At 51.4% G+C, this 22,220-nt stretch overlaps 1 protein-coding gene across 3 annotated transcripts in view; it reads left to right on the top strand.

Moving 5' to 3' along the window:
• Window positions 1–22,220, top strand: part of EEFSEC (eukaryotic elongation factor, selenocysteine-tRNA specific) — a 251,615-nt gene that overhangs the window by 172,377 nt on the left and 57,018 nt on the right. For all 3 annotated transcript variants that reach the window (XM_045494010.1, XM_045494011.1, XM_045494012.1), the window contains one exon: window positions 13,755–14,411. In XM_045494010.1, coding sequence (XP_045349966.1) covers window positions 13,755–14,411 — 657 coding nt within the window. The remainder of the gene's footprint in view (window positions 1–13,754; window positions 14,412–22,220) is intronic.

Raw genomic sequence — 22,220 nt, 5'->3', positions numbered from 1 at the left:
ATTTTTGACTGCTTCCCCACCTCGCTGCAGATTTGGGGCCGGGCCTCTGTGCTCAGTCGTAGCCTGAAGTATAGGCCACCGAGCACGCACTCCAGGACCAGCATTATGGCTGGGTTTGCAGCCTCGGTTCACCATTTTCCAGCCGAGGGGCCTTCAGCAGGTTACGGACTCTGTTTCCTCACCTGACAGATGGTGGTGACAGCACCTACGTGGTGGGGTAACTGTGAGGATGGGCGGGAACACACAGGCTGGCCGGCAGCACGCCTGCCTGACACAGGCTTCCCAGGCAGGGGCTTTTGGCTGGGGAAGGAATCTGATGGTCCTTCTGCAGAGACAACACATCGCTGCAGCCCGGTGGGATGGTCTTCCTTTTTCTTTCAACTTAGGTTTTTAAAAGCCTTTCCTCCTAAATCAAAGCTATATGTGATCACTTCAGAAGTTTTTATGAAGTATAAGGAAATTGGAAAACAAACTCACCGAGAAGCCCATCGCCCAGAGGCCATTGCTATTTATAGTTAGGATTGTATTTTCAATATTTTTATGCCTTGATTAGTTGTCTGGTATTATAGAGTATATTTCCATGCCGATAAAATTGCTTCATGTATTTGATTACTTACATGACATCTCATCTGCTGTGTATTTAGCCGTCTGTCTATTGCTGGGGCGCGAGGTTGTCACCGTCTTGTGGTTAACATAAAGAAGAGTGAAGTGAATATTTTAGTAACCCATCCTTGCCCTTCTGAGAGTTTCCTAAGGGGTGGGATTCTTAGACATAAAACATAGAAGCAATGAGCCCTTTCAGAAAGGCTTGGATCAGTGTGATCTCAAGTGGCCGTGAGGGTTGTGGCCGTGAGGGTTGTGGTCACGGGCGCGTGTCTTTGTCTCTAGGCCACTGCATGAAAAACAGGTGCTTCCTATCGTGCACCTAAGTGGAGTTAAGGTGGGTCCATCCCCTTGGGTTGGGGACAAAACAGTGTAGTGTCTTCAGAGCACCTGGCTCTCTGCCTGGCCCGGGGCTGCCCCTCCTGCTAGCCAGTCCTCCGGCTGGATGCTGCACAGAGCTGGGCTTGTTCTGAGTGGCTGCGTCTCACATTGTGCCACCCTTCCCTTTTATTTTGTAGGAACTCAGAGCCTTGGGCCATCTCTTTTGTCCTCCCCATCCTGGCAGGTGGCATGGCTGTTTCCACAGGTTTTAGGGACAATGACAAGAGTCTTCCATTCTGTGCCAGAGGCCTCTGCCAGAGTCCCCTCGGTCTCCCCATGTGGAGAGTGTAGGTTGGGCCAGACTTTAGTTAGGGGGCCTTCTGTCTCCTCGTCCCGTGGCGGTGGCTTCAGGGTGTTGCTGGGGAAATGGAGACTCAAGTCTGCGGTTACAGCACTCAGCAGGGAGGCTGGGGAGCGTGTCTCCTCCTCCTGCTGCCCCTCCCACCCCATCCACATCCCTTTTTGCTTCTCTTGGCCCAGCACCCTCACAGAGTCTGGCTCAGAGTAGACTGTCAGTCTTCATTGAGTGAATGAATTGATTGGAACCTGATTCTATTAAATTTAATTGACTAGAATGTCTGTCTTTTATTTTTAAAGAATTAATTTTTAATTATACAACCAATTTATGAATGCCTCCATGTAACAAAAGTGAAACTTTTCAGTTAAGGGGGAAAAAGGGCCCGTTCTATCATACCTCATCCTGGCCTCCCATGTAGAGGAGGCCCCCTGTTAATTCCTTTGAGTGTATCCTTTAAACCCTTCTCTATGCAGTACGTGTATATTTACGTAAAAGTACGTAATGCCATTTTGTAGGCATATCATGTCATGTGGATCTTGCACTTTTTCTGTTTCGGCCCAGTATTGGCCTCACCTTGTCACTACATACGGAGCCTGGCCAGTGCGTGTGAGTATGGACATTTCATATTGTCCATTGCCACGTGCCATTGATGGGCTCTCGGGCCTCTGCCCAGTCTCTGTGGATATTACCTGTGCCGCAGTGACCGTCTTATCTTGCGCACACGTGCATGGGTTTCTCCCTGGTAGGTATCAGGGAGTGAGAAGCCCAGCCTTGTTTTTCCTGGAACTCAGTTCCACAAGCTCTTCCTGAATCCCTTCTGTATCGGCAGACCCTGCCCATCAGGACAAGAAACACAGATGGAAAGAGGGGCCTCCTGGCCCTCAGAGCCCTACCCCGGCATTACCTTCATCTCGTTCTGAGCCCCACCCCATAGAACTCTGCCCAAGCCTGCCAGCACCTCCTAGCACTCTCCTCACAACCCCCTCCCCATGCCGTCCCCTTTCTCCTGATCTCATTTGCAGGCATCACCCTTCAAAATCCGACTCAGATGTCACCTCCTCTCTGCAGGCCTCCCGAGTCCCTCTCATGGCACTCAGCACATTGTGTTCTAAATAGTACTTTACACGTCTGCTGCCCCCAGTGAGCCATGGTTTCCCCCATGTCCCCAGTGTTGAGTGAAAGCCTGCCTGGTAGCAGGTGCTACTAGAATGTGTGTTGAGGGAACGCAGGTGATGACATTGACAGCAGACCCCGAAGAATGCCCCCTATGAAAGGTGGATAACTAAGCAGGAGCAGAGTCTCAGAGTGAGCCGGGGCCTAGACACGGAAGGAGGCCAGGCGGGAGCAGAGGGCTGGGCTGAGTGCCAGGCAGAGAGGGAGTGAGACACCTGGAGCCCGGGCAGGCTTGAGCGAGGCCATTGTATGACCCATGCTCTGTACTAGGCAGGTGGCCAGGCAGAAACGTGGGGAAGGTGGCTGTTGGGGGGAGTCTGAGTGGGAAATGAGGCCCAGAAATGGAAAGAAACTGTGGGTGTGGGGCAGATGAATTCCAGGATTTGCCACTAATGGGCCGTGGGAACTTGAAGGATGAGGAAGAAGCCAGAGGCTGAGGTCTGGACTGTGAGTTGGGGCTGGGTCACCATGTTCATGGAAGACCTGGCATATTCCAAGTGCTCCACTAGATACTAGGTGCTAGATACTAGGTACTCCTTAAATCTTTCACAGAAGCCCTGTGGTCTATGATGTATTACCCCCATTTTATCGGTGAAGAAACTGAAACTTGGGAATGTCACAGAATTTGCCCAAAGCTCCGAGCTAGAGCACAGGGCCTGGTGTGCCCACCCAGGAGCAGGGGCCGTGGGGGAGAGGGGACACTCAGAGGGCTGTCAGACAAGGGAGCCTTAGGACCGACCCTTTTGAGACCCAAGCCTGCCTGGGTGCTCTGCACAGGCCCACACGCACAGGTGTGGTCATGCTCGCTGCTCCGCAGACAGCTTTTCTGGCCCTGCCCCGAGGACAGAGCTGGCTCCCTTGGCTTACCTCCCAAGGATTCCTTACCCCCCAAAAAGCCCAGGGATGTCGTTAAAAACAATTAAAGCCCCAGTTGTATGGAAAACAGAAGACTCTAACATTGGTGTAATTCAATTTAAAGTTTTATGGGATGACAAATGCGTGGAGGGTGGCTGGGAGGAGGAGCATAAAGCTTCCTGGCAGGCCCCTTGTCACTTTTATGGTTCTCTATTGTTGCAGGACTGGGAGGTTCATAACCAGGGTTTGTTTGTGAGGAGGTCGCCATGGAGGCGCAGGGGCCTTTTGCTGGGCCATGTGGTAGGAAACCAAATCCATTCCTTCCTCCCTGGCTGCCCTCTGTATGGCAGGCACCCTGTGGGTGACCGGCGGTGAGCAAAATAAACCTGGCCTATGCAGGGGCAGCTGTCCGTGTGGCGTGGGAGCCCCACAGAAAACAACAGAGTGCGCAGGCACGTAGCGGACGATTTGACGAGGTGCCGCGAGTGCCGCGAGGAACATTGTAGGGTGCTCCGAGGCCCGAGCAGGTGACCTGAGCTGCTCTCGGTGGGGGAGGTACGCGGGTGGGGACGAGGCACGCAGGCCCTGGGCAGCGCTGACTGTGGGGCGTGGGAGCCTGGCCTGGGCGTCCAGGACGAGGGGGAGAGCCAGAGCAGACAGACAGGCAGACAGGCGAATTGGGCCTTTGGGGGCCTGTGGGTCCCCAGACTCCTGAAGATCCTCTTTTCCTTTGCATAGTGGGCATTCCTTATTAGTAGGGGTCTCTGAGAGGAAGTTCTCCTTTGCTCCCTCTTCTCTCTCTCCAGGGCACAATTGGTCTTTTGTTGAGGCCTCAGTGGAATTTTTTTTTGCATAGAACAGACCCCACCTCTGGTCGGCCAGCACAGTTCCTCAGAGACACAGCCAGGTGGGAGGAGAAGTGTGTCGAGTGCCGCGAGTACCGCGTTTTCTGGCACTGGTGCTCAGAAGGCAGGGAGCCCAGGACGGCGAGGAGGGGCCTCCGCAGATCTCCTCCACCTCGTCTCCTCCCTGCCCCTCCCGTGCATCGCTCCTTCCTCCAGAGCTGTGTGGGCTTGGGGGCATGCCCACACAGCCCCCGGGGCCTGGCAGGCTCTTCACCACTTTATCTTGGGTGACCTAGCGGCAGCAGGGACTCTGAGGAGCCCGGCTCTAGAAACGCACATTAGGACAGCAATGGGACGCCGGGCCTAATCCATCAGCCTGGCAACAGTTAAAAAGCCTGCAGTACCAAGTGCGGGCGAGGGTATGCACTGCTGGTGGGGGGTGGAAACCGGCCACTGCAGAAAGCAGTCGGTAAGACCTGGTGAAACTGGAATGTGTCCCCCACACTAGTCTTCCACGCAGATACCCACGCTAGAGAAACTCTGCATATGTGTACAAGTCCGTGTGTGCAGGAATGGTCCCTGCAGCATCATTTATAGCAACGAGAATAGCAACCCATGTCCATCAATAGAGGCATGGATACGGGGTGGAGTTTTCCTATAAAGACATACCACGCGGCCGTCAAAAAGAATCACCTAGATGTGTACAGAGATAGCAGTATCTCTGCTGAGATAAGTATATGGTAAATACACAGCTCTCTCCATATCTGTATTTCCCAGGATGAACAGATGCCAGAAATAGAAACAGAAGGAAGGAGGCAGGTAGGAGTCAAGCAATAATATGGCACCATTTGTATGAACTAATAAACGTATATACTATTCAGGGATACACACACGGGTCAAAGTATATAAAATAGAAGGACACATGCAGAATTCATGGAAGTAATTGCTACACAGAGCCGAGGAGGGAAGTGGGACTAGAGGTCTTCAGCTCGATGTCGGGATGGAATGACGAGATCTGAGTGGTCAGTTCCAGGTGGTGGGAACACAGGTGGTCGCGATGTCATTTGATTCCCCGTACCTTTCTGAATGGTTTTTGCTGCTCTGAAAAATAAGCGGGTGAGAACTGAGTCCGCAGGACCCATGTGACGTTCTCCTCTCGCAGTCCTGGCGGTGGTGCCAGGGGAGCCAGGATCTGTACCAAGCAGGGGAGGTGCCGGCAGCCCTCAGGGGCCCACGCTGCTCTCTCCTCGTGCAGAGTCCCGAGTTTGGCTTTTTGTGTGAGATGCAATTAATGCATTAGGTGGGGTGGGGGGATGCCTTATCTGTACCCGGCCTAGCTCGAAGAAGAGGGAGAAATGAGAGCAGCCAAATTGAAACCTTATTAAACAAAACTGGTTAGGTCTGATGGAGCCAAACCTAGACTGGTCTTTAAAAGCTTATTTCATTTCTCCCCCTCCGGTCTGAACCTCTTTGAATTGAAGTAACTGATCCTGCTGTAAGCTTATTAGTGTCAAACCCTGCGTGTTTCTTTTCCTCTCCGATTTACATTTTATTAAGTAATGATGAAGTTGCAAGGCCCCGACCCTCGCCTTTGGCACAGCCAGGAGCTTCCAGGCTCATTAGTGGAACAAAAATGGATAATAGCGGTCCAATCTCATTACAGCCAGTGCCATTATTACAGAATCTCTGCACATCAGAAAGACTGCTAGGCACAGGCTACTGTCCACTTCTTCGAAGCATCTGTTGATTCTGTAGAACACCAGGAGGACCCTCAACACTGCTGTTCCTTTGCAGTTTATTATGATGGTGTCGGGCCTCTCCGTTTCTTACCCCACAGAAGGAATGCTGCCAGGGAACTTCACTGCAGTGATCGTATTTCGTTTCAACTTCCGGGGTGGAGTAGATGGGTTTTTATGGCATGATATAGTGAAAGAATTTAGGCTTTCATGGTGGGCGTATCTGGATGCCGAGGATAAATGCCTTAACCCCTGGGACCTCAGTTACCTTGTCTGTAAAACGAGGTCATTGTTAGCCACCTAAAGGTTGCTCTGGGAATGATATGGACCCAGCTCTGTAAAGCGTCGTCACATGTAGACATCCAACCAACGTCGAGGGTCTCTTTTCTTTACTTCTATGTAGATCACGCAGTGAAGCAATGAAGTCCAATGTTAGTTGGGTGCCACTATTCCGTGCAAGGTGTCCTGGAGAGCAGAGATGAATGCTTTATGATCTCCACTTCGAGTCACTTCTATTGGAGGTTTTTAGTAGTCTCCAGAACAGAAACCAGATCCTACAGAGTCCTCAGAGGCTGGAAAACTACACTTCAGATGCTCAGAAGACCAGAAGGGGTATCTGCCCAGACCAGACACAGAGGCAGCTAAGGGAGGAGCAAAGGTGTTGAGAAGTCAGGTCTGAAGCTGTCCTCTGTGCTTGGCCAGGAGGAGGCTGTTGCTGACCATGGCCAGGGCAGCCGCAACGGCCTGGGCAGGGGGAGGAAGGGGCCGCCCCTGTCCCTGTCCCTGCCCCCACCGCTCCCGAGTCCCAGGCAGGCTGGCCTCCCCTCAGCTTCCTTCCACACCTGAGCAGGGCCCTCTCACAGTGGAGTCTTCCCTCTGCCCCTTCCCTAGAGCCATCTTTCTGGTTCCCACCACGTGGGCACCCACATCGTTGGTCCTCCGGACCTGGAGCAGCCTGGCAGGGCAGGGCCACTCTGCCCCTAGCGCCAGCCACCCAGGCACAGTTTCTGCTCATCTGATCCAGAGACCGGGCCGTGGGATGTCAGGCCTGCCTTGCAGTCCCCGCATTCATTGTCCCAAGTCTCACCCGGTTTGCTTTGTGACCTTGGAGACATCAAAAACCTCTGTTTCTTCATCCATAAAATTGAATGTAAAAATATTGACCTGCCTCGTAGGGTTTTCATGAAGAATAACTTGACCCAATTGATGGCAAAGCCTCTTTGTTAGTCAGAAAGGACCAAACTGCTTAGCAAGCATGAACTTGAGTTCTAAAAATTGTTTGCTTGCTTGATGTATTCCTTCCTCCCTTTCTCCCTGGTTCCATCCTCCCTTCCCCAGAAGTGCTTGGGGCCGGAAAGAGGGGAAGGACAAGGGGAAGAGACTCAGCAGCCGCTGTCCCTGCTGGATGCCGAGCTCAGGGGATGGGCCTGCCTGGTGGTCCCACGCAGAGTGACCTCCCCACTCTGCCACCTGCCTTCTCTGCCGCCATTCTAACTGCCCTGCCAGGGAAACCTGAGTCCCTGGGAGAGGCTTGGAAGGCTCCTCCCCCTGGGTTGTCTGGAACCTCCAACTCCTAGCCAGCCTCAGGGCTAGCCCTACTCCACAGTGTGGGTGTGTACTTCCATGGGCCTTTGTGGATGTATACACCCCAGACCCAGACCAGAGCTCCCTGAGGGCAGAGACAATGCCGCGCCCATCCATGGCTCCATTCGTTCCGTCCACAAACATGTGTTGAGGTCCTCCATACATCAGGCACTGCGCTGGGCACTGGAGATAGAAACAGAAATTAAAAAATAAAAACACACCCCTCGCCCTCATGAAGGTTACATTCCAGCGTGGGAGAGACAGTCAGTAAACAAATATATATGTCAGCTAGTGGTGAGTGCTATGAAGAAGAGTGAAACACAGAAAAGAAGATAGAGAGGAATGAGGAGTTCTTATTACAGAGTCAAGGATGGACTCTGATAAAGTTTATTTACTTTGAGAGAGACCGAGAGCACAAGTGGGGAAGGGGCAGAGAGAGTGGGGGACAGAGGATCTAAAGCAGGCTCTGCACTGACAGCAGCGAGCCCGATGTGGAGCTCAAAGTCACAAAGTGTGAGATCGTGACCTGAGCCGAAGTCAGACACTTAACCAACTGAACCGCCCAGGTGCCCCAAAAATGGACTCTGATAAAGAAACTTCTGAACAGAGGGGCACCTGGGTGGCTCCGTTGGTTAAGCATCTGACTTTGGCTCAGGTCATGATCTTGCCATTCCAAGTTTGAGCCCTACATCAGGCTCTGTGCTGACAGTTCAGAGCCTGGAGCCTGCTTCTGATTCTGTGTCTCCCTCTTTCTCTCTGCCCCTCCCCTGCTTGCTGTCTCTCTCAAAAATGAATAAACGTTAAAAAAATTTTTTTAAAGAAACATCTGAGCAGATAGGAAGGAAATAAGGAAAAGAGAAATAATGTGTATGGGGAAGAACATCCCAAAGGCACTGGCAAGTGCAAAGGCCCTGAGGTAGGAGCATGCTTGATGTGTTGCGGGAGCAAGAAGTAGGAAGGCTCATGTGACTAAAGTGGCTTGAATGGGGGCTGAGGGTGGAAACCTAGCTAATAAAGTCAGAGAAATGACAGGAGCTGACTATATGGCCTTGGGGTCCTAGTGAAGACATTAGTTTTACAGAGCAAAATGGGAAGCCACTAGAGAGCTCAGAGGTGAAACTGCAGAGTCATAGCTTATATTTAAGCCACTTTATGGAGAACAGGCTCCAGGAAAAGGGGCAATAGCCAAAGCCAGGTGGGCCTGAGACCAGGACGGGCAGTGGTTACAGAGGGAGGGGCTCAGGTGCCGGCCCTGTTTGGAAGGTGAGGCCTGCTAGAGCCCCCGATGGCTGGGTACGGGTATGAGAGAACAAGGGGAGTCAAGGGGGAACCCACCGTTTTCACACGAGCAGCCAGAAGCACAGAGCTGCCGTTTCTGAGACGACCAGATGTCTAGGTGGAAAAAGGCCAGAGGCAGTTAGGTGTGTGAGCCGTCTTCTCCTAGTCCCCGACCTCCACCTGCAGCCTCCACGTCTCCTGGAGCTCTGACCTCTGTGCTCACCCAAGGCCTGCTGCCTTTCCTCAGCTGCCTTGCAGGCCTCTCCTGGGCACAGGTCACTTAGCTGCCCCTCCCCACCTCAGCGTTGGGCTGTTCCTCCAGCCAGAGCCTCAGTGTCCATCTGAGTGTGTCTCCATCGTCCCCATGTCCGGTCTATCAGCACATCCCCACAATGTACTGCGTAAAGAACTCTTGGGGTAGCTTCCTTGCTGGTTTCCCTGTGTCCTTTCTGGCTTTTCCACACCGTGTAGCCAAAGTGACCTTTTCAAAGTATGCATAGCAGGTGTTATTCTTATGCTCAACCCCAGGTCACCACTGCCACCAGGAGCTTCTGTTGTCCTTCCCACGGTGAAGGTGGCTGGCCTGTGTCTCCATCCCGATGCCGCTGCCCCTGGCCGGTTCCCTGCCAGCCAGCCAGCCCACCGCCTTTCAGTCCCTCAACCAGGCCATGTTCTTTCCCGCCTCAGGGCCTCAGGCCTGCTCTGCTGCTCCCTCTGCCTGGATCCCCTATGGGTGGTTTCTTCTCTTCCCTCCGGTCTCAGCTTTAGTACCACCTCCTCAGGGAAGCCCTCCCTTATGACCCAGGAAGGATTACATCCCCCAGCTATTCTCTCTCATAACACCTCTCCATGGTTTTGTAATTCTGAATTTATTAATTGATGATTTTATTAACGTCTCCCCTGCCCCCAACGGTAGACTCCAGAGTCCATTCTGCTCACCCCGTATCATTCCAGGGCCTGGGCCTGCTACATGAGAGAAACTTATAAATACGTGTTGAGTGAATGCACACACAGTGTGCCACCACTCCCCTTAGATATTAGTAAATATGAGTGAGTTGTTGAATGGATGGATGGAATCCCTCAGAGTTAGCTAGAAAATGAAAGGCCGTTTTTTTCCCCCTTCTTGAGTTGGCAAAACTACTTTCCCGTGTTTTTTGGTGTCCTAGATGGGATCTTACGTTCTTAAAGGATACCCTGTAAACGTGGGCTTGGCGATAGGTCCGTGTGGGCGATGCCGTCTGCGTGCACCCAGGAGAGCCCACGGTAGTGCCATGCCACCCTGTCCCCAGCTTTATCGGTTTCACAGTTTCCTGTCTGGGCCCTTGAAATCTTGATTTGCACAGTTACTTGTCTTTCTGCTGTTCCCGGTGCCCTCTTAAGGCATTCTTTATCATTTCGGTCCTAAGAACACAAGCCCCGTTGAAAAGAGAACATGCCTGTGACAAAGCCTGCTTACAGATGGGCTTGATGGTGGGGGTGGGGGCGGGCAGGGTGGCACAAGGCCCTGAGCCCTCTGTCACAGGAAGTGTCATAAACCCAAGGCTCCCGCTCAGGTCCCGGCCAGTCTGGAGTCTTAGCTCTGTGCTTTGCCAGGTGTGTTTTTGCCACGGGGGGCATTTCTCTTCCAGAATCAGATGCAGCCGTTCTCTTCCGATGGGCTGGGTGTGTAACTGGGTCTGCCATAAGCAGCATTTTCAGCCACCCTCTGTGCTAGGCACTGAGGATGCAGCAGTAGGGACATGGCCCCTGGCTTCAGGATTTAAAAGGCAAAAAAAAAATGTGACAGGCAAAAATGAAGAAACCTGGCTGTGCCAGATGTTGGAGAAGACCTATATCCACCGAGAGTCTCCAGCCTGTGGTGGAAGTGTACACGGAGACACGAGCAGTCGCCCCTGACCCAGCAGTTCTGGTCCAGGGCCCGTGTCTTCCAGAACCCCTCCTAGCACTGTGCACCAGGCAGGATTCCTGTGTGAGAGGGCATTCACTGCATCCTCTTCCCGCGAAAACCTGGAAACGACCCATGTGCGCACCAATAGGAGAGTGAATGGGGGTCGGTGCGTGCCTTGTGCCAGACGGCATCAGCAACAAATGAACTGCAGGTGTAGGCAGCACGGACACGAACTCCGAAGTTCAAAAACTCAGCAAACAAAGCAAAGTATTGATTAGGCATATGTACTACATATGTAGTGAGTCTCTGCTCAATCATGTACACACACACATATATATATATAAAGAAAGGAATGCCACACACCAAATTCAAGAGAATGGTTGCCTCCAGCTGGTGGGCAGGCAGGAGAGCTAGGTGGGGGAGGAGCACAGAAGGAGATGGAACTTACTGGTAATGTTGTAGTTCTCAGGGTGCACGATGGGGCCACAGGTATTTACTATATTGTCATTTAAGTCAGTAGATACACAGAGGCACAGACTGGCAGAGCCATGAGGCAGCAATGACAGCTCAGTGCATCCGGTTCAGAGCAACCCAGGGAGAGTAGCCAGTTCAGTCTGGAGCAGGCAGGGATGCCATGCCAGGAGGTACCCTGAGAGCCAGAATTTCGGGATGAATGGGAATTTCAGGTGGAGGAAGTCCCGGGGAGAAGGAGCCTCACGGGCAAAACGCAGAGGCATATAGGGCCCTGCGTTCTGTATGTAGGGAATGGGGTTCTGTATGTAGGGAATTGCTCAAGCTTGCCCTGGTTGGGGCTTGAGGTGCTGGAAGAATATGGGGCAGGAAGAGAGCTGCCGAGGCAGGCCGCATTGCAGGAGGCTCCAGGGAAGGCCATGCGGGAAAGCCAGGCAAGCCGAAGTCCTTGGTGGGGCAGCACAGAGGGCGTCAGGAGGTGCAGGAGCCCCTATCCGCCCTGAGCAGCTCACCTGATGGGGGGGCAGCGGCCAGGGGGCCGATCCTCCCGTAGAATTTCAGTTGACCAAAGGATCGTCCTGCTCACCACAGCTACGCCCAAGAGGTTTGAAAGCAGTGGTGCAGAGCAGGGGAGCCCGTGTAGAGGTTGGTGCCAAAGAATTGCATCATCCAACATGTGTTTGAGAAAGGCGGCCTGGAGAAGGGAGTGGGGTGGGGTGGGGGCCAGAGGACAGCTCACCAGGCGGCCACGGGCCTCAGGGGAAGAGTTGCGATTCGGGGCCTGCCTCTCTGGGCAGACGCTTAGTGTAAGATAATATTCTCCAGTTACTCTGAGATGCATTCCTGAAAATCTTAGTTTCCCGTCGCCCTTGTAGACCATTTTAGAGGTGTTTTATGTTTCTCTTTGATTGATCTTGGCTGTGGCTTTTGACACCGCACTTCTCACTTTCTCTGCTCCCTGACCTCGTGGTTAGGTAGTTAATGATCTTTAAACAAACACTTGAGTATTATGGCTCTCCAGAAAAGGGCCTGGCCTCCTGCGCCCGGTATCAGCTCAGCATTCTCCCTTTATCCAGGGAAAAAGAGAGTGTTCTACATACCCAGGCTTTGTAGATGGGGATGCTTGAGACCTAAAGGCCAGTGTCTTTAATTTAACAAGTTTTGATGGCAGGTTTTCTGAAATCTATTACCCATCTTTTTGCTGCACTAAGCAGAAATCTGTGAATATGATTTCATCTCCTCTCTGACAGTGGCTCTTAGTAGGAATGTCCATTGATTTCATGAACGTTTATTAGAGCCTTTCCTATGTCTGTTCCTGATTTACAAACTGTGGGTGCAGAGATCTGCCCAGTGTAGTAGTTAGTGTGATGGTTTCCAAACAGAGATAAGATCAGGTTACTCCTTTGCCTAAACTCCTCGGTGACTTCCGGCCTGCCCGGCCTCCCCTCCCTGTCCTCCCTGCCCTCCCTGCCCTCCCTGCTACAGCCCTCCTGCCTCTTTGTTTATTTCTCAGACTCACAGAACCTCTGTCCCAGCCTGTACATTCATCAGCTCCTCTGTGCAGAACTATCTTTTCCTGGACCTTCACACAACTTCTTATAATCAGGTGATAGCTCAGACATCACCTGTACAGAAGTCTTCCCTGACCACTGCTCCGAAAAGCCAGACCTTTCCCCAACCCTGGGCCTTCTCTAGATGTTATATATGAACACATATTATACATAATGTGGCGTACTATATGTAATATGTATAGTATTATATATACCATATATATTTAATATGGTATACTACGTGTACTATATTATATGCCATATGCTATGTATAATATAGTATGCTATATATAATGTACATATGTAATTATGTTATATACATATGTAATTATTGTTATATTTACGCATAAGATTTTTATGTTAATTCTGTCAATATGGACTTAGTTCATTTGATGTGTTTATAGTTTGGTGGTTGTTTCTCACTCTATTCATACCCCTAGAACGGTCTCTGGCACACTGCGGTCCCCCAGTGACTGTGTGTCCAGGGAGTGAGGAGTGGCCTGCCCTGGAGAAGCCCACAGGCTAGCAGGCAGGCTGGCGCAGAGTGGGCCCTGACTGCAGAGAAGTCTGTGTATGACTCAGAGGGGCTGGGGTAGCACCGGAGAGGGACAGATCCTGCCCGCTGGGGGTCAGGGCAGACTTTCCAGAGCAGTGGTGTTTGGCCCACGTTTTCAAGGACAGGTGGTCATGGCTTGGCAGGCTGAGGACCTGGGTGGGTGGGCGGGGGGCGTTCTGCATGCAGTGGTGAGCCTGCATAGAAGGCTCAAGGCGAGAAAGTGCTGGAATGGAGCCTGGGGCAGAGAGGGGACTCAAACGACGGAGGGAGCTACAGTAGCACAGGACTTGGCTGCTGTGCCTACCCCCCACATGCTGGACTAGTGTGCTGTGTGGACCCGGGCCCCATGTTTGCAGGGTGGAGCTTGCTGTGGCCAAGGGGAATCTGACCGCCCCAGTGCTCCCCTAGGCTGGCATGCCAGGTGCCAGGTGCCAGGTGAGTGTTGGCAGCTCTGGGACAGGGACTTCTCCAGCTGGAGCCCCTCCCTCTTGCCTCAAGGCTCTTTGCTTCATGAGCTTTCTCTTTTGCTACACCAGGTGGTGAAGAAGGTGAAGTCCATGCAGATGTTTCACATGCCCGTCTCGTCAGCTATGCAGGGAGACCGACTGGGCATCTGTGTCACCCAGTTTGACCCCAAGCTGCTGGAGCGTGGCCTGGTGTGTGCCCCCGAGTCCCTGCACACTGTCCATGCAGCCCTCATCTCTGTGGAGAAGATCCCGTACTTCCGGGGGCCCCTGCAGACCAAGGCCAAGTTCCACATCACAGTGGGCCATGAGACGGTGATGGGCCGCTTGATGTTCTTCAGCCCTGCCCCTGATAGCTTTGACCATGAGCCTGTGCTAGACTCCTTCGACTTCTCTCGAGAATACCTCTTCCAGGAGCAGTACCTAAGCAAGGATTTGGCACCAGAGGTGACAGACAGTGGCGAGGCTGACAAGAAGACGGGCCAGGCCACGGGAGGCCACTGTCCTCGGCAGCAGTGGGCCCTCGTGGAGTTTGAGAAGCCTGTCACCTGTCCTCGGCTGTGCCTGGTGATCGGCTCAAGGCTAGATGCAGACATTCATGCCAACACGTGCCGGCTGGCTTTCCACGGCATCTTGCTCCACGGGCTGGAGGACAAGGACTATGCCGAGAGTTTCTTGCCCAGGCTGAAAGTATATAAGCTCAAGCACAAGCATGGCCTCGTGGAGCGGGTAAGTAGTCCGTCTGCCCATCACCCTTCCTTGTCAGGCTCGGATGGCCAGGATGGGCATGGTTGGGGTCCGTAATGAGAAGCAGGAAGACCTTAGCGGCCTTCTGGTCCCAACTTCTGAGGTTTTTGAACAAGGAAGCTGAGGCCCCGTGTGGTCAAGTGGCCTGGGTTCTCTCTGCCCGTGGTCATAGAGCCGGGGCCTGAACTCAGGTCGGCAAGCTCCACCTCATCTGCCCCCAACCAGCCACCCCTACCCTCTACTTTGGCAGAGGAGGGCAGGGCAGCCCTGGCCCTCACTCAGTCTGGGTCCGGACAGCAGCACTTCAGCTGGGCCAGAAGCCAGTGTATCAGTGGCCTCCCTGAACTTCAGATAGGGCGCTGGGCCCTGCCCCTGACAGCCTGATGACCAGGCCCTGGCTCTCGTGGCCTCAGTGGGGGCTGAGCCTCCATCAGGCAGAGTGGCTGCTGGGTCTGCCCCAAGCCAATTGTATCAAAGGAGAGAGCACGGCTGGTCAGTGCAGGGCAGGCCTGGCCAAGCATGTCCTCAGCCTGTGGGGTTGGGGAAGGGGGGTGCCAGAGGGCAAGAGGTGGAAAGGTACAGGAAGGTGACATGGCAGGAGGCCCCGGGCTGCTGGCTTCCTGGGGTCCCTGTCACCATCACTGGAGGCAGGTCTTTAGATGTGGGTGAACCAGTATGGTTCCCAGACCTTTCATGAGGGTGGCCTAGAGCCTGAAAGGGTTCAGAAATCCTCGGATTACCTCCTGTCAGGTGGGCCCTGCCCACCCACTTTGCCTGTCCCTGTAGGTCTCACTGGGAATCCCTGCCTCCTGGGCCTTGAAGACATGGGTGAAGAATGTCTAAACCTTGCTCCCTGGATGTGCACCCCTGTGGGGCAGGGGTGGCTGTGGGTGGTCCTGGGACTTGTCTCTGAGCCAGGTGAGCGCGGTGGTGATAAGGCCCCAGTGTTGGGGACTTAGGCTCCAGTGGGGTCTACCCTGAGGCTCTCAGCAGGCCTACAGTTCTATTTCTTAGCAAGATGAGGGTCACCCCTCCTGGTGCAGCCCTGCCCACGTCAGCTTAGGCTCCAGCATGGTGTCTGATCCTTACCAAGCAGGCACTCAGGAGAAAGTGTCAGGGCCTTGGGCACCGGACAGTGTTGGGGTTCCATTGCCACCTGTCTCTTTCCCTTCTTTCGGATCCCCAGATCTTCCAGATCTCTTTCTCCTCTGGCACTCTCTGTCACAGTGGAAACCCCCACTCCCCTCCACCCTGTCTTGGGTTTCTTCCCGGTGGTCAGGCCCTGTATCTAGACCTGCCCTCTGACCTCAGCCCCTTCTTCTCCTGCCTGTATCGAGACCTGCCCTCTGATGAGGGAATCAGTAGAAGCTTCTTACTTACCTGCTCATATCGGTCTGAAACTCGGGATCCTCAGCTTTGTTAACTCAGGGCTCCCACTTCAAGGCCAGCCTTGCCCACTCTGCCAGGCAGGTGTGGTCACCCTGCGTTGCTGCCCTGTGTGAGTCTGGGAGCTGGAGCCGTGTTGCATCCCCCTCTGCTGTTCTCTGGACAGGGCCTGTCCCTCTGTGGATGTTGGTTTCCTCATCTGTACAGTGGCAGCTTGAACTCCAGGGCCACCAGGAGGGGTCAAGGACCAACCGTGGGGCCACTCAAGGGCTCCATCAGCCCTGGGCCAGCCCTGCGATGCTGATTGAAGACAAAGGTGATAAAGTGCACGTCGCTCGTTTGTCTAGCTTTGTTTATTAGCAGTATTATGAAGTGTAATTATTCTCTGGGGAAGTATCTGTCATGGAGTAATGCCCCACTTGGCGAGCTCGCAGGTCTAATTGCCCACAGAGGCCCATTGGTGGGGGAGGAGCCGTTACTTCCTTTGAGAATGAGGCGTGTGGGCTTGGACATATTATCAAATGACTCTTGCCTCCTAAGGGCAGTGGGGAGGACCCAGGAGGCGAGTTGACCCAGGCCCTGCCACCAACCTGGGGCATCCCTGGGGCCACCAACCCTTTCCTGCTCAATCCATGGAGGCCAGAAGTGAAGGCACAAGAGCCCTAGACTTGCAGTCAGCAGATCCCACAAAGATGCCCTAAGTGGAAAGGCTCCCTCCAAACAGGGCTGGCTTCAGGTGGGGCTGTAGATGTGTGTGGAGGGGTCCTGAGACCAGGCTCCTGCAAGGAAGTAAGGGAACAGGCACCCAGGTTCCCCCTACCAGCCCCTTAAGGCTCTGGCTGAGTGGACACCTGTCCTGATGCTGGAGACCTCTGTGCCACAGGTTCCCTTCTGGGCCCAGGAATACACCCGCCCCCTGCTTCCCTCCACATTATCCCTTCTCTATTTATGCAGCACCTATTGTGTGCCATTACTAGCTGCATACATTATTTTAAATCCTTATAAAAATCCAAGGAGGGAGTTATTACTTTTCCTATATGTACTTTTGCAAAAAAGTATCAAACAGATCACTTTCTTCCTCCTAAAATTATATGTAACTAATTGAGAAAAGTAATATGTGCACACGATGAAACATAATTCAAACAAAACAAAAAGTTACTCGAAAAAACATTTTCTTCCTACTCTGAATTCAGGCCACCAGGGTGCCTCTACAAAGGCAGTCGCACTAGAAGCTAGCTCAAGAGAGGTGAAGTGACCTGCCCAAGGTCACAGGATGGTAAAGTCAGGATTGGATCCCAGCCCTTACCGGCCTCCACGTCCTTACCTTTCCAGCATGTCAGGTCGATTCTTGTCCAGTGAGTTGAGAGGCTTGGGTGCTTTTAAGAAACTGGAGCCTCCTTGGTGGGAGACTTTCCTTCCTTGTAAGGTTGGTAAGGCATTGACCTTGGGAGTCACACGGACTGTGCTCAAACCCTGGCTATGCCACATTAACCACCGTATGCCTTGTGCAGCCATTTTCTTTCACCATCCTCACTCATTTGTGGAGCAAGCAGTTTTCCTGTCAGGGTCATTTTGAAAGAGCCACAATAGCGTGTGGCTTCATATGCGAGAGTTGAGTCCAGCTCAGGGGAAGGAGGAAGATTTCCTCGTGTAGCTAACCAGCAGGCCTGGTTTATTCCAAGAGGCGACCCTGTTTGCTTTGAGCAGGACTCAGAGTGTACAGAGATTTTCAGATAGCTTGGCTGGCCACAGCCTTTGCCTTGCAGCAGACCCGTCTGATGTGCAGGCCTGGGCTTCAGTCCCAGCCTGACCACCTCCTAGTGTCGAAACATGGGCTGGTCATGAGACTTCCCTGTGTCCAGAGAATTTCACAGCACTGCACCATGGGGTGAGATGTAGGTGAGCTGGGGGGAGTGGATGAAGGTTCCGAGATCAGTGCTTGGCTCCTACTCTGTGTTTGCTGTCTTATTGTTATTAGTTTAGCCCTTAAAGTCCCAGAATGATATTCCAATCCTTTCCCCAGGACTTCTGTTCCTCTCTGAAGCACAGAGACCTCCCTCCCTCCACCGCCCCAGTCCCTGTCAGGAGGCAGCCAGGACTGCTGGAAGTGGCATGTTTGGGGAGGAAACTAAGAGCCAAGCTGGCTGCTGGGTGTGGTTGACAAGGGCAGGGAGTACCCAGTGCTGATCTTTTCCCAGCTGTGCTTGCCTGCCTCTGAAAAATTCCTAGACACATCACAGCTATCACCCATCCCTAGGCATGTCTCCATTCAAAGACATCTCCAGGAGGCCAAGCCATCTTGAAAAGATTAAATCCGGTCTCCTGGGCAGGTTCTTCACCACCGTGGTGAACCAATTCCCAGCCCTTGCTCCATGATGCTGGGCAAACTCATTGTGTCTACTCTGCAAAACCCAGTCAGCTTTCTGGGAGCTCGACTTGGGCCTCTGAGACATCCTCCGTTTACAACCAAGGAAGGCCCAGCCCTCTATAGATGTGTGTTGAATAAACGTTTTCCACCTGGACAGACTTAAGGCATACAGTCCTGGGCTCATTGCCTAAAACACGCTCTTCATTCATATATTCAGATGTTTCCTCAGCTCCTGTGTATGCCGCGCACTGCGGGTACAGCAAGACAGAGTGCTTGTTCTCATGGGAGAGACTTGACAAGGAACAGTACCTTAGATGCCTTCAGGTAGTAGTAAGTTCTAGAAAGAAAGTGACAGAGTGAAGTAAATACACAATGCTGCGGACAGTGCATGGCCCATACAGGGGCCAGCCATCTGCCCTCCCCAGGTTTTCTCTTCCTTCTGTGCTCTGCTTCACTTGCTCACATCGAAGGATGGGTCAGGCTCCCTTGTAGATGTGGCCGCACTCATTGCTGTTGTTTTGAGTGTCTGTGGCCCGTAGGACACAACCAAGCAACTGGTCTTGCCCCAAATCTAATCATCTTCAATAAGCTTGTTTTCTCTGGATACTTTTTTTTAGTTGCTGCAATCAAACACAATTTAATTAACTTACCACCAGTAAATGGCTTTCCTTTGCTTGGCTAACAAATGAGCCACTTGGAAACTTACTTTGATTATAGCTTTATATCCTCTCTCTCTCTCTCTCTCTCTCTCTCTCTCTCTCTCTCTGTCTCTGTCTCTCTCTCTCTCTCTGTCTCTCTCTGTTGCTGTTTCGTGAAGAAATTCTGCCGTGATGAGATGTACTGCTTGAAATCATCTCATTTTCTTTTTCTGTGAGCTGGCAATATTCTGATGTCAGTGTATGCTGTATTTTATTAACATGGCCAGTAACAAACACAGAGCTTTGCCATGTGATTCGACAAAATAATAATCCACACCTCACTGAGCATTGTTGAAAGTGTGACATTTGAAGTCCACTTGTCCTGTTTTGACATGGCGCCTATGCACTGGTAACAAAAATGAATAAATAAAACATAGCCAGGTGAGACGCTGTGGAGCCATCCCAGAGTTCCTGCACCCAGCAGCTCCTAGGTTTCTGTCACAACTGCTCAACTCTGCCACTGTGGCACAAAAGCAGCTGCACCAAGGTAGGAACAAGTAGGTGTGGTGAGGGGCCAGTAAAAGTTTATTTAGGGACACTGAAATTTACTTCTTATAGTTTTCATATGTCATGAAATGTTCTTCTTTTGATGTTTTTCAATCCGTTAGAAAACAGAAAAAACATTCTTAGCTTGAAGACCGTACAAAAACAGATACTGGGCAGAATTTGGGCCTCTAGCTATCTGTTCACGCTTGGTCTAAATGGTAAATATGACTCTTGAAACAGATTGAGCATCCTGCAAGGAAAATCTAATCACCATCTACAACCACAAGTACTCTACTCTCTCTGCATTCCTCAGGAATTAGGTCCTAGCAAGGGAGTTCAGGTTGCTAGAAACACTCCAGAGGTCTCACCTGAAGGGGAGAAGAAGGGAAGTGAAGGTGTTCTAAAGGCCTAGCCTTTCTCAGGGGAGGACTTGGGGAAAGGAATTAGAGTATATGGTGGTGAGGGAGATGCTTAGTATCCTGTTTTCAGGTAAAAGTATAGAAATATGTATAAGATTATAAGCACAGAGAAAGGGGAAGAAGCTATGAATGGACCAGGAAAGTGTAGCACTTCCACACACACAAAGGAAAATCTGGAATGAATTTGATTAAACCAACAAAAATGAAGGAAACAAAAACATTGTTCATAAATAATGACAAAAACAGGAGGAATAAGAGTGTTAGTCATTACACTAAACGTGAATGGCCAAATTCTCCTCTGTAGTACAGAGTATGATAGATTGGATTAAAACACAAAACCCAGTAATATGCTATTTATAGGAAACATGCAATGGTAAACAAAGGTTAGGAATAAAAGGACGGACAGAGAAATGTCAGGAGACTGTGAACAAAAAGAAAGTATGAGTGGTAATGCTAATTTCAGACAAGCTAGAATTTAAGACAAAAATACTTACCAAGATAAAGAGAGATACCATGTAATGATAAAGGCATGGTTACAAACTTGCACCTGCCAAACATATAAAAACAAAATCTGTTAGAAATTCAAGGAGAACTTGGTTAAAAAAAAAAAAAAGGAGTGATAATTATAGTGGGGCACATTAGAATGCAGGTTCCAGAATTGGACAGGCCCGCTAAACAACAGGTAAGGAAGGACACAGAGGTGTAACACAATTCCTACACTTGATTTCTAAATAGATAAAAACCCTTATATCTCTCAGACAGAGAAAATAAATACCCTTTCTCCTTTTTTCTGTGGAACATTTACAAAACTGGGCATTCAGCAACAGTCACTCAAAAAACATTTGTGGAACACTTACCCTGTGCTGTTTTCAGGGCTGGGGGTATAACGGTAAATAAGAGCCAAATCCCTGTGCTCGTGGGCCTTAGATTCTAGTTGTACCTGTGGCCACAGAGAAAACGGTAGTAGATTTTCAAAAGTAGAAATCATGAACCATTAAAAGTAGAAATGAAGAATGGATATAGATACATAGATATATGTTGTGTGTGTGTGTGTGCTCATTTGTTTATTCTTTCATACATTTGCTGCTTGGAAATTGGCAAGCAGTAGGTTGCTGTTCATTTGGTTAAGGCTGTTTCCCATACTGTTCTACAATGTAGAATCCCTTAGTAATCACTTTGTTCTTTTTCAGGTTTTTTTTTGTTTTTTTGTTTTTTGGGTGTGTGTGTGTGTGTGTGTGTGTGTGTGTGTGTGTGTGTGTGGTGTTTTGTTTTGTTTTGTTTTGTTTTGTTGGTCCCTTGATTACATCGCAAAGAAAGTCCTAGATTCCTTTGAAGGTGACTTTAACACCCATCTCTTACATGCTGATCTGCTTTTTGAACAAGCAGAAAACAGGGCCAAGATAGATCCTTCCAGTATCAACACTCTGTGACTAGGATCCAATTCATTTTTTTAATTGTATTTACTTTACCATCAGGTTCCTATTTATGGCGACTCTCATTTTCTCTCTAGGGTACCATGTGAAGTTTCTCTTTTAAGCATTGGTATTTAAAGAAAACGGTTAGGTAAAGAATCTTTCTTTGCAGGTGTGCAAAGATCTGGTGAAAGTAAAGGGTGGTGTTTCTAAGCGGGGGTGGAGCTCCTGGGCCATGCTCCAGAGGTCCCTGTATCCCAGCCACGTGTGGATTTAAACCAGCTGCTCCTCTCTCAGTGAGCCAGGCTGAGTGTCACAGGCAACATGGCCTTTGTATGGAGGAGACATGTGCCTGGTCAGAGGGCCTACAGAGGGCCGCAGGAAGCAGGAGAGGGGCAAGGACTCTGCTAAGGTGGGAGGAGGTGGTCTTGTACGGGAAAATTACAAAGAGTTAATGACCTTTGAGCTGTGCCTTGTGACTGGTCAGACTGGGAGGTGGAGGTCCCAGAGCCAGGCACTGTTTCTGCAGAGGCACGGAAACAGGGCCCTCTGGCCCAGGGTGCCTGGCAGCTGGAGGACAGAAGGCAGCTCCAAGGTATATGTGGGCCAACCACCAAAGCTACCAGCAGGTTGGGGCCTGGGGGAGGCTGAAGCTTCATTCAGATTGTGCTGGAGAAATCCTTTGAGTGGGGCCAGCCAGGGCAGCCTACAGACAGGTGTCCACATGAAGTCCCCAACCTTGTCCCCTGTCACCTAGCCTGCATTCCCAGATCCTGGGCACCCCAGGTTGAGTCGAGTAGTCTGGCCTGACGGAAGCCACTTACTCTCTGGGGCCCTGTTTCCTCATTTGTAACAATTGCATGGGAAAAGGTGGGGCCACCGAGGGCTCAGTGCCGAGGACGCGGAGTGCTGTGCACTTGGCCTGCCCTGCCATGGTCCACTTCACACCTCCGACTGCTGCCACACCCCAGGGGCCCTCCTCTCCTCTCTCCCTGCCCTAGCAGCCTGTGCACCTCCGCCCA

This window comes from Leopardus geoffroyi, chromosome A2 (assembly GCF_018350155.1).
Source record: "Leopardus geoffroyi isolate Oge1 chromosome A2, O.geoffroyi_Oge1_pat1.0, whole genome shotgun sequence".
NCBI lineage: Eukaryota > Metazoa > Chordata > Mammalia > Carnivora > Felidae > Leopardus > Leopardus geoffroyi.
This window is presented reverse-complemented; position numbering and strand designations above follow the sequence as displayed.